Here is a 12,769-nt window from a genome sequence, read left to right as displayed (position 1 = left end):
GGAGGCGGGGTCTACTTGCCTCTCGACCAATTGGTGAGCAGTCACATGACTAGTCCCAGCCAATCAGACGAGAGGCACATGACCAGCCAGAGCCAATGGGAAACCCATGCTCTGCACCAATGGCAGTGCTCACATTCATACCACCACCTTCACCCCTTGTGGAGAAAGAAGGTGGGGGGGGGGGTGGTGTAAGTGGAAGAGATGGGGTGGAGGGGGGGGGTCCGAGGACTGGTGGTATGAGCAGTGAAAACCGAGAAAGGTGGGCTGCCCACTGGCTCGTGGCAAAAAAACAATACTACTACTACTACTTAAGGTGCAACAGAATAACAACAAAGTCCAAAATGTCCCATGGTCGCATCAGCTGGGGGGAATTGGGGTTGGGGGGGGGGTGTTGATGTAGGGGAAGAAGGCCTCACGCCGGCGGGTGCCAAGTCCCGAAGTGAGACCGTATCCTGCCGACCGTCGGGATACTCCACGTACGCATACTGCGGGTTGGCGTGGAGTAACTGGACTCGCTCAACCAACGGGTCAGACTTGCGCACCCGCACATGCTTCCGGAGCACGATGGGCCCGGGGGTGGCCAGCCAGGTCGGGAGAGGGGATCCTGAGGACGATTTCCTGGGGAAAACAAGAAGACGTTCATGAGGTGTTTGATTAATGGTAGTACAGAGGAGAGACCGGATTGAATGCAGGGCGTCGGGAATGACTTCTTGCCAACGGGGAATAGGGAGATCTCTGGACCGTAGGGCCAGCAGGATGGTCTTCCAAATGGTGCCATTCTCCCGCTCGACCTGACCGTTAGCCCGGGGTTATAACTGGTCGTCCTGCTAGAGGCTATGCCCCTGCTGAGCAGGAACTGACGCAGTTCGTCACTAAGAAAGGAGGACCCCCGGTCGCTGTGGATGTACGCGGGGTAACTGAACAGGGGGAAGATGGATAGGAGGGCCTTTATGATGGTTGTTGTGGTCATGTCGGGACAGGGAATGGCGAAAGGGAAGTGGGAGTATTCGTCGATAACACTCAAGAAATATGTGTTTACGGTTGTTGGAGGGGAGGGGACCCTTGAAGTCTATACTGAGATGTTCAAAGGGGCAGGATGCCTTGATCAGATGCGCTCGTTCGGGGCGGTAGAAGTGCAGTTTGCACTCGGCGCAGACGTGGCAGTCCCTGGTGACGGTCCTGACTTCCTCAACGGAGTAGGGCAGGTTGCGGGAATTAATAAAATGGTAAAAACGGGTGACCCCTGGATGGCAGAGGTCCATGTGGAGGGAGCGGAGGCGGTCGATCTGCGCGCTGGCGCAGGTACTGCGGGATAGGGCATCGGGAGGCTCGTTGAGCTTCCCAGGACGATACAAGATATCGTAGTTGTACGTGGACAACTCGATCCGCCACCGCAAGATCTTGTCGTTCTTGATCTTGCCCCTCTGTGCATTATCGAACATGAAAGCTACTGACCGTTGGTCTGTGAGGAGGGTAAACTTCCTGCCGGACAGATAGTGCCTCCAATATCGCACAGCTTTGACTATGGCCTGTGCCTCCTTTTCCACTGAGGAATGGCGGATTTCGGAAGCGTGGAGGGTTCGTGAAAAGAAGGCCACGGGTCTGCCCGCTTGGTTCAGGGTGGCCGCCAGAGCTACGTCAGACGCGTCGCTCTCGACCTGGAATGGGAGGGACTCGTCAATAGCATGCATCGTGGCCTTTGCGATATCCGCTTTGATGCGGCTAAAGGCCTGGCGGGCCTCCATCGACAGGGGAAAGGAGGTGGACTGGATGGGCGGGCTTTGTCGGCGTAGTTGGGGACCCACTGGGCATAATATGAGAAGAAGTCCAGGCAGCGTTAGAGGGATTTGAGGGCGTTGGGGAGGGGGAGTTCCATCAGGGGGCGCATGCGTTCGGGATCAGGGCCTATCACTTCGTTACGCACTACATAGCCAAGGATGGCTAGACGGTCGGTGCTAAACACGCACTTATCCTTATTGTAAGTTAAATTAAGGAGTTTTGCGGTTCAGAGGAATTTTTGGAGGTTGATGTTGTGGTCCTGCTGGTCGTGGCCGCAGATGGTGACGTTATCGAGATACGGGAAGGTGGCCCGTAAACCGTGCTTGTCGATCATTCGGTCCATCTCCCGTTGGAAGACCGAGACTCCATTTGTGACACCGAAAGGAACCCTGAGGAAGTGGTAGAGGCGCCCATCTGCCTCAAACGCAGTGTACTTTCGGTCAACCGTGCGGATGGGGAGCTGGTGGTAGGCGGACTTAAGGTCCACCGTGGAGAAGACTTTGTATTTCGCAATCCTGTTAACCAGGTCGGAAATACGGGGGAGAGGATACGCGTCCAGCTGCGTAAACCTGTTGATGGTCTGACTGTAATCGATGACCATCCGGTTTTTCTCCCCAGTCCTAACTACCAGCGCTTGGGCTCGCCAGGGACTGTTGCTGGCCTCAATAACTCCTCTCTTAAGGAGCCTCTGGACCTCGGACCCGATGAAGGTCCAGTCCTGGGAACTGTATTGTCTGCTCCTAGTGGCGACAGGTTTACAATCTGAGGTGAGATTAGCAAATAAGGAAGGGGGGTCCACTTTGAGGGACGCGAGGGTGCAAACAGTAAGAGGGGGAATAGGGCCGCCGAATTGAAAGGTCAAGCTCTGCAGGTTGCACTGGAAATCCAGGCCCAAGAGTGCCGGAGCGCATAGACGGGGGAGGATGAGGAGTTTGAAGTTTTTGAAAACCCTCCCCTGGACCGTGAGGTCCGCTATGCAGCACCCGGTGATTTGGACGGAGTGCGAACCCGAGGCCAATTCAATCTTATGCTTAACTGGATGGATGGGGAGCGCATAGCGTCTTACCGTGTCGGGGTGGACGAACCATTCCGTGCTCCTGGAGTCCAGCAGGCATCTCGTTTTGTGTCCGTTGAGCTGGATCGTTGTCGTAGTCTTGGCGAGCGTGCGTGATCGCGACTGGTCGAATTTGCTGGCAGCAAGTCGTGGTGAGAGTTCCAGATTATCCTCGGTGGCAGAGTAATCACTGGCAGGGCCTTCCGTGTTGGCCCAAGATGGCGGCGCCCAGGACCCGCACGTGGAGTCGGGGTCCCAAGATGGCAGCGCCCATGGCCCGCATATGGCGTCCGGGGCCCAAGATGGCGGCGCCCGTGGGAACCGCGTGGTGGCTGGGGGCAATGTCAGCGGCGTCTGCGGGCCGGTCGGGGCAGCTGGGAGCGAGGGTCGGGAGGACCGTGGGGCCGTTCCGGGGGCCAGGAGGCGGGCCGGAGAGATTGGTGCACGGCGCTGGGCCCTAGGGGGGGGAGGGGCGCGATCCGCGGTCGCTGCGCGGAACAGCAGAGACCGACTTTGTCTGGCAGACCACCGGGTATTGGCTCTTCTTCCCGCAGCTCTTGCACAGAGCGGAGCGGGCCGGGCAGCGGTGCTTGGAGAGACCACAAAAATAGCAACGGGGCCCCGCTAGTTTGTCGGAGCGACTGGCAGCGCAGGCTTGGGGGGGGTTCGGGGTCCACGGAGGATGGGGGTGGCGCGTGCCATGAAGTCCAGGGGGTTGCCGCGTGGCCGGGGGCGTATGCGCGGGCGTTCAGGTCAGCAACCTCCAGGGAGGTTGCAAGAGTCCGTGCCTCAGCTAGGCTGAGGGTGTTCTTCTCCAGCAATCGTTGGCGGATAGAAGGGGACTGCATACCAGCAATGTAAGTGTCTCTAATTAAAAGTTCCATGTGCTCAGTCGCCGAAACTTGGAGACAGACGCACGTTCTACCTAGAGCTGCGAGGGCCTGGTAAAACTCGTCGAGTGACTCACCAGGGAACTGTTGTCTAGTCGTCAGGAGATGCCGTGCATATACTTCGTTGACCAGCCGGAGAAAGTGTCCTTTGAGAATCTCCATGGCCGCATCATAATCGCTTTCGTCCTCAATCATTGAGTATACCGCTGTGCCCACGCATGAGTGGAGGATGTGGAGTTTCTGCTCCTTGGTGGGCTTGCCGGCTGCAGTCGTCAGGAAGCTATTAAAACACGCTTGCCAGTGTTTAAAGATTGCAGACGCATTTGAAGCATGCGGGCTGGTGCGGAGGCAGTCAGGCTTGATGCGTTGCTCCATTCCAAAATTCTAGCTGATTAAATTGATGTACCATCAATTGGACTCGAGACATGATTAAGATCCAAACTGTGGCTTTAATCAGCTAGTTGTTAGCCCGGTGGTCGACTACAGAGAAAGGCTGACCACCGGGAACTCTGGGTACTTATACCCCGCCTCGGAGGTGGGGTCTACTTGCCTCTCGACCAATTGGTGAGCAGTCACATGACTAGTCTCAGCCAATCGGACGAGAGGCACATGACCAGCCAGAGCCAATGGCAAACCCATGCTCTGCACCAATGGCAGTGCTCACATTCATACCACCACATAACTATTAGATCAATAAAGGCATTTCATTGTTTGAATTTTGGAATCGTTTTCAAAAACCAACTGGGATTAAATTTGGGACTAATCCTGAATCCCAGATTTCTCACTTCATGTTGCTCTTTTTAAGGTTGAGAGAAAAAGGCAGTGTGGTCCACAAGGTTAGCACTTTGGTAATAAGAGAACTTGAGTTCAGCAGCAGAAATAAATGGGGCATATCATTACAGCAATATGGAGTGAAAATTATTAGAAGAGGTAATCTATAGGGGAAAATAGTGCAACAGCACAGAAGCAAAATATTGAAGCCTGTCAGAATATTACTGCTTGTATTGCAACCAGCCCTGTTAAGAAAAAGAACAGAATGAAACTATAAATTACAATTCTCTTTCTTTGCTTCAGAAGAACAAAACGTAATTTATTCCTCTCAGTGGAGGTAGGACAGTGCTTGCAGCTGATAATAACTTGGAATAAGAATGACTTGCTTGCAACGGTTGGTAGAATGTTGTATCAAGCGAGCAGAGCAGGTCACATTGCAACTAGGCATGACATCACCATGCTGGTTAAAGCTGGTGTGAAACTAAGTATGCAGCAGCTAGAGCTAGGGATTCCCATAACTCCCTGAAGCAATTCAGGGCTAATGCAATGAGTACATTAGAGAAATCACATCGATCCCAGTTATTAACCCAGCAGTACAGCATTTCTGCATACTCATCAGCATATATAAAATTAGTTTTCTTTAATTGTCTCTTAGAATCCTGCGGACGAAGACTTTTTTAAACAAAGAATTGAAGTGATAAGCTTTGTTTGGAGAGTATATCGAGGATTTTTTGTGTGCTGTTGACTATTGTACCTGTTCTAATTATCTATGTCAAATAATGTTTTTAAAGTTAATTTACAATTTCTTTGTGTTAATCCATTTACTAACAGTCCCACTTTTAAATGGTTATCCAGAAATCAAAGGTTGGCTTCGATTTGAACTGATGAAATTGACATGTAGATAATAAGAAATGGGATACTGCTGCTCTGATAGCCTTCATTGGAGGTTTGAGTTACAACAGTTATATTTGATGAAGCCCAGAACGAGATGTACTTTACAGCTCACAAGAACATGTCGGGTTTTTGTTTTGAAACTCCATTTTAAACTTAAAGATATCATCTTATTTATCTAAGGAAACCAATATCAAAAGGAAGTGAAAGATCCCAAGGTTGCCGCACAGCACAGTCAAGCAACATTTCTGTGAGGGGGAGGGGGAAAAGCATTTCACAGTGAATAACTTAGTGGGTCAATGATCTTTCAGGAACAGTTATGTAGCGAGCAGTTATACTATGCTTGTCAATAGACAGTATCTAAAATGGCAAAGAATTGTGATTGCTGTATTCATTTAAGAAATACTGACTGATGAATTTAAGCAGTTCAAGATTGATCAGATGATTTTCAAAGATGCTTTGCAAAAGATCATCTTCCTTCAATGGGTGGCATGGTAGCACAGTGATTAGCACTGTTGCTTTACAGCACCAGGGACCTGGGTTCAATTCTCAGCTTGGGTCACTGTCTGTGCGGAGTCTGCACATTCTCCCCATGTCTGCGTGGATTTCCTCCCGGTGCTCTGGTTTCCTCCCATAGGTCCAGAAACAGGTGCTTGTTAGATGAATTGGACATTTTGAATTCTCCCTCAATGTACCCGAACAGGCGCCGGAGTATGGCAACTGGGGATTTTCACAGTAACTTCATTGCAGTGTTTATGTAAGCCTACTTGTGACACTAGTAAAGATTATTATCAATACTTTGTTCCAATTTGTATCCTAGCCATTCTTCCTTTATCTTGCATGCAGGAAAGTGATCTGGAGCCTTCTACATTTATTTCTTAATGTTATCCTTATGAGTCAGGAGCCATCATGCACAATTTTTGAGCCATAATGGATAGTGATCATTGATCAGATACCCCACCTAGTGGATACATTGAGAAATATCATACTTTAATTTGTGAATTAACTGCAGCTACGTACCTCTATTTCTCGTTGAGTTTAAATGTTAACATCACACATACACTAAGTTTGCGGAAAATTTAATCCAGATTTAAGCAGTTTTAGACCCACTCCAAGTTCAAGCAAGTGAGTTTGGTTGATGAGAATCAATTTCTTCAGATATTAACATGACCGTAAGCCCTGTTTGAAACCTAAACTCACCTGGTTCAATAGGTGCAATGCGTCCAATCTCAGGTTTAGCATCGATGTTTCTTTAAAATCATAAATACCATGTATAAAATATTTTCAAAACTTGCTGAACTGCAGTTTTATTACTGTTTTGGCAAAAAAAAATTATTTTCCAGTTTTGACAATGCTGAACTGCATATTAAATGCTAGCATAGCCTGGTTGTGATATGAGGACCTGCTGAAAGGATGCATGATTTTAAAGGCTAAGCTCCCTTTTAGCACATAGCAGCCTTTGTCAAGGACTGTGAAATTTAACCAGCTTCTGATTTCACCAGCTTGTAAATAAAACAGTTAAAAATGTTTGCCGAACTAAACCTGTTTTCTGCGGATTCATTGATGTGAAATTTTATTGACTACACAATGCAAAGGATGCTGCATTAACATTGTACTGAAAGTATTATGTTGAAGGAGCATATTAATGCCAGTGATCACCACTGCAGGACATTTCAACAGACATGACTCAATTCTCTCTCTCTCTCTCTCTATATATATATATAGTTATCACGCAAATGAATTAATGTACATATTATAGCTGAGAATTTTCTTCTTTGTGTGTGGGGGGGGGGGGGGGATGGAGAGGGCGAAAGAGGTGGGGGAGAGATGCAAGCACTCCTGGTAACTAAAATTTAAAAACTGATTTGCAGCTATAATAAGTACACAATTAGGTTTTTTTAATGGCTGTCAGTTAAAGTCTACACTTTTTTCATGCCAAATTGGATTGGCAGACCTCTCATGTCTCGGGTTGTTGGAACTGGTCAGGCAGTCAATTGTATTTAAAGTCCCTCAGATCTATTCAGCAGTGACATCGGGGTTTTTGTAAGAAAAAAATTGGCCCGCATAGTATCCCAGGTCTGCAAGAAATTTAGTGTTTTCTGTGGCGGCTTAAATGTTCTTGCCTGGTGGAACAAAGGGTTAACGATGGTTGGATTCACTGGGGGGGGGTTTAAAGATCTTTTTGCAGTCAATCTTGTTTGGCTTATTTGCTCAACCCATTTAAAAAAAAAAGATGCAAAAGCCAGCAAGGTTTAATTCTCGGTGCCGGAACACAATCTGCAATTTCTGGCTCGTCTGGTTTTAGATAATTACCCCCCCCCCCCCCCCCAAACAATGGCAGGAAGCACACAATTGACTGAGAGCAACTGGCTGGAGAGAGAGAGAGAGGGAGGGGGAGGGGAGGGCTGGGGAAGGCACCAGTTCAAAGTCCTCCACTCGGCTTCTCGGCCATCTGTTGGTTCCCCCTTGCAGCCGCCAGTTGTTGTTGTACTCCAGCTCACAGCCCTTTGTCCCGCTTGGTAACCGCGCGGCCAATCGGCGCGCGCCTGTCGGAGTCGCCGCGAGGGGATTGGCTCCGACTTGAGGAAAAGGGGGGGGCGGGGTTTCGTGCTTGAAGAGCCTGTGGGAGACAAAGCCGCGGCTGGCCCCTCCCCCCTCGCCCCGCCCCCTCACTACCCCCTCCCCCTCTCCAGGTCCCGCTCCTGATTCGCTGCGGAATCGCCGGCAGTTTGCGGGCGGCGGAGCGGCTTCTGGAGCGAGCCGGAGCCGGGCTCGGCCCGTACCACCGCACACTTCGGTGGGGGTGGGGAGAGGGGGGGACAGATAGTAAAACCCAACCGCATGCGTCTGAAAACATATGTATTTATAAAGAAAATCGGTTTCCGACGATTTATTACGGTTAGAATGCGGTGCATGGAGGACATTGTTTTACGTGGTTTTATTTGGCTGGGGGGGTGTTGTATCCCGCTCCTCCCACCGGTTGCGGTTGGTACCTCCCGCTGATGTGAAAGGTCACGGGTCAGCTCCGCCCCTCCCTCCCCCCTCTCTCTCTCTCTCACACTCCCCCCCCCCCCCCCCCCTCCCCTCCTCCTCCAGCTGGAACATGAAGCCCAAGCTCTGCTTCCACTGAGCCCACAATCGTAGAGCTGGTTTCTACGTTCATTCATCCCATGACTGTTACTGCTTTTATTTTTCCTTTTCTTCAACAACCAGGAGCCTTCAAACTCAGCACTGAGCAACAGTAACAAAGCAAGGTTTTAACAGCACATCTGAAGCAGGGATTCAGGGATACTGTCAAAGTGTAAAGCCGTATGATAGCATTTTTATATTTAAAGAAAACTAATATTAATACTGCGTAGACAATGTACAACACAGTTTGGAATATGGACAAATCTGATGCAGACTGGAGAGAAGTGATGATGCCCTATTCAACTGAGCTAATATTCTACATTGAAATGGACCCTCCAGGTAACACCATTCTAAATCTTTCACCTTGCTCTCTTTCTTTAGCTACTTAAAGCCTGAGTCTCTTGGGTGACCCCCCCCCCCCCCCCCCCCTCTTGTTTCTTTTGTGTCTTCAGTGGTCTGTGCAGCGCTTTTGCAATTCTCAGTTTTATTACTGGCCGGGCCTGTACCCCATTACACTTCAGGGCATTGCATTGATTTTTATCTTTTATTCTTTGGAAAAGCTTTTGACATATTGGACTTCTTGGAATCATGGTTATGCTGACACTCTTTCCCCCCCCCCCCCCCTCCTGAAAAGTACAATGTTTTATATATATTCCAAGTGGAATTTATATATATGCTGTTGAAAACTTTATAAAGGACTTCAATATTAAATTAATTTGGAGTGCTGAGATTTTTGCCAAGGTACATTTTGGTTGCATTCTTACAATGTTTTAAAAAAAAAATGTATTTGAAAAAGCTGGTTTCTGTCGAATGTTAGTGAGCCCTGCTATCATAAGAAAGGGAAAGTTTTGCATCAAAGGGAGTTAATGTGAACAGTATAGACAATAAAAGGATCTCTTTGTGGGCCATGCAGATAGAATAAAAAGCAGCTGCTTCCTTGGAAGCAATATTTCCAAAGTCTAACATTGGCCTACTTCCTTTGCAGAGGAAAAGGTAAGGGAAAATTGAGAGTGTTACATTGCAAATATATCAATAACTTTCTTAGATTTAATAATTAGGAATGCTCATTTATTGTATTCTGAGGGTGCATTTGAAAAGTGCGAAGTAATCATCATTGACCCATTGAGTGCTGTGGGTTACTTTTTTCTGGCTCACAGGATTTTTGAGTGAAATATTTAATTTGATACATCTCAATAATTCTGCTGTTAAATATCCATTTTTAGTCCGTTTGAGCTGCTCTGGTTAAATGTGGACGTTTCCAAGGGAATCTGGTCCTCTTGGAGTTAATAATATAACGATAAAAGTTTAATTATGCCCTTTTTTAAAAACGAAGTCCAAGCAGATTAGGAGACAATGGAGAGTGTGAGGATTTAACTGTCTTATAAATAGGGATGGGATGGGGGGGAATAATGATGGGAGGAGGAGCTTTGCAGATGTTTCATTTTAACATTTATTGAAGAGAAACATGATTCTGCTTGAACTTGGCGTCATTTCTGTTGGAAGCTGGATCGTGCTTTATGAGCTTTGAATACCTAATTGGTATGTGAACTCAGCACTGCTCTGATCCACTGGCCAGCCCCGTCCCAGCAGAACGCTGCTACACAGACCATGAAATCCTGGTAGCTGACGACTTTCTGGATGTGATTGTAATGATAAGAGTTTGGCCAGACTCTCTTTCTCTTTTCTTTCCCCCCCCCTCTCCTGGCTGCTGTTCCCTTTGGATCACCGCAGATCGTGTTGCAATGTCTAGGGATTCTTAGGTGAGCTTGCATAGGCAACAGCTATTTCTGCAACCAGCCATTTTAACTTTTTATTTTATACTTGCTGAGTTAATGTGTTGAGCAATTTGAAAAATAGTTGATGTACATTTTTAAAGGAATGTATTGCTTGGTAACCCCTTCAATCCAACTGGTTTTCAATCTTGCCCCTGGACATTTTGTGTCAACTATCATTTGCAATATGTGTTTAAAGCTGCACAATAGACTCTAGTGAATGACAATAAGGATTGTTTTTTTTCTCCAAACAATAAAACTAATTAAAGCCACATTACAATTTAGGGACTGATGCTATAATGCTGGCAGAAATATAATTTGTATTCAGAAGATGTACAGCCACCACTTGAGTCCTTGTCAATGATGTCACTTGGATTTCAGAAGACAATAGCATAGCGAGCAGAACTCCTTGCAAAGTCAAAAGACTATTCACTTTTATGTTTTTTCAGAATCTCTGTGCAAAACTGAAAAGTAACCGCAATTGCTACAAGAGCAGTCAATGGCCTATTTTTACTCACTATTTTCATTTGCATACGGTTACCAGATGGATAGTGATAAGGAATTAACACCACCTATATTACATTTGTTTTTCCAGCCTTCACATCCTGATGGGACTTGGCCATGTACATTATACAGCTAAGATTACATAGCCACAAAAGGGGGCTGGGAGAAGGGGAGGGGGGTGTCATGTCTCGGCCCCCTGGTAATGTCACAGCAGCAAGCATTCCCGAAGCAGCTGAGCTTTTGTGAGAATGTCCCTGTTAAGGCTTGCTTAGCTGTGTTACTGCAGTTGATTTGTTAAATTACCAAGTCCTATATGGAAGGCCACAGTGAGAGAAAGAAATACAAAACAGAATATATTGTTCGCACCCTGTAAAACTCTTCAATCAAATTTTGAAGCACATCTATGTAAATGCTTATATCTCTGTATTTGGTTTGTCTTTTTGGACAAATACCCACTCTTTTTGGCCAAATACACCCTCATTGTAAATGGTCGATGCAATGATGGGGCAGATTTTATTATTTTGAGCTTTCGGTGTTCATGTAAGCAAAATTATTTTTAGCAGCTATTACTAATATTAAAACGCATATTTCAGTACAAAGGGCATCCTATATTTTATCTGCGAATACCAATATGGTGATGTAATATATACAAGCAATGTCACGTTAGCAGCCCGAGTCACACTAACCTAACACCGAACTGTTGACTGTCTCCAAGAATTAATCAATGATGCAAATTGAGCTTTATTTCCACTTGAGTATTCATCTATACACTGATAAATCAAAGGATGCTTTACTGTGATTGCAGCAGCAGTATTGTCAAATATCCCTTCCAAACAGAAGCTGTTCTAATTGTACGGATGCAGAGGCCTCAGCAGAATTTGAGCTCCTGTTAACTCAACAGCCAATTGCTTGCCTCATCACATATTTTGGCCAAAAACATATCTATCCTTAAATAAAATGACCCAGGACTCAATACAGATGTCTATTAGATGCTCCATGCCCTCTGTTTTGAGTTTGCTATATAATTTATCTTTTGGAAATTGCCCAAACTGTTAAAATCTTATACAATACCGAAGTATTTCTTGACTGCACATTTGCCCTCCACTCCCTCCCTCACTTCTTCTCTTCCACACTTACTTTTCAGTTTCCCCAAACTTTGAAAATGCTGATCCGAAACATAATTGCCCATGTAATTCAAACAGAACAAATCAGCCTGGTGGGTGGTGAGAACTCTGTTTTACTATATGACAGCTGCAGCTTAATAGGGCTACCACTTTTCATGCTTAGAGGGTGTAACCAAAAAGCAAGAAGCTATGTGCCAGGAAAGACCCATCCTCAGAAAAGCTGGTCACAAGGGCTTTGTTGGCCTAAGCCAAATGCTGCTGCCATTAGGCATAAACTCAACTATCCTGCACTGTGTGGCTGGTAGACACCGCTTTATTTAATCACCTCTTCTCTAAATCTTGAGTCATATTTTATGAGATTATTTGTGTATTGTTTGGGCTCATAATGGCTGTATGATTGACAACTTCCTCTTAATTCAATTACAGTAAATATCCACTATTTCTAAATTCTGGAAAAAGTGGAAGAATCCTGAGGAGTTTCTTTTTGTTGAACAAAATGTTGTAATTATGATGGACTGTGGAGATTTGGGGCTCATAAGAGCAGACAAAGTTATTCTGGAGGGGTAATAAAGGAAAATGCTAGAGACTTGATCCTTTATTCTGTGATGATTCAGAGATGGGAGAATCAAATATACTGTGTACTGCGCTGTTATGTTCTATGTATTATTTTAGTAATAAGTGCCTTACAGTTACCGAGGACTGAAGCAGTGAACAAAATTCTGAACAAATCTGGTACTGGGGATCCAACTTGCTCTGTTAGCAATGAACATAATTTTAGTGCTGGGTGCAGCACAACCGAAGGATGTATGTATTTTTAGAAACATTAGAGCAATTTTATATACTATCAACCCAACC

The 12,769-nt window shown here is 46.3% G+C and overlaps 1 protein-coding gene across 3 annotated transcripts in view; it reads left to right on the top strand.

Moving 5' to 3' along the window:
• pik3r3b (phosphoinositide-3-kinase, regulatory subunit 3b (gamma)) overlaps positions 1–12,769 on the top strand; it is a 647,314-nt gene that overhangs the window by 586,857 nt on the left and 47,688 nt on the right. Inside the window, exon 1 of one of the 3 annotated variants that reach the window (XM_038794199.1) lies at positions 8,463–8,853. The exons of the other annotated variants lie outside the window; for them this stretch is intronic. Within the exon in view, the coding sequence (XP_038650127.1) occupies positions 8,748–8,853 (106 nt within the window). The 5' untranslated portion in view covers positions 8,463–8,747. Of the gene's footprint in view, positions 1–8,462; positions 8,854–12,769 lie in introns of those variants that run through there. 3 annotated transcript variants of the gene reach the window in all.

This window comes from Scyliorhinus canicula, chromosome 4, assembly GCF_902713615.1.
Source record: "Scyliorhinus canicula chromosome 4, sScyCan1.1, whole genome shotgun sequence".
Lineage (NCBI taxonomy): Eukaryota > Metazoa > Chordata > Chondrichthyes > Carcharhiniformes > Scyliorhinidae > Scyliorhinus > Scyliorhinus canicula.
This window is presented reverse-complemented; position numbering and strand designations above follow the sequence as displayed.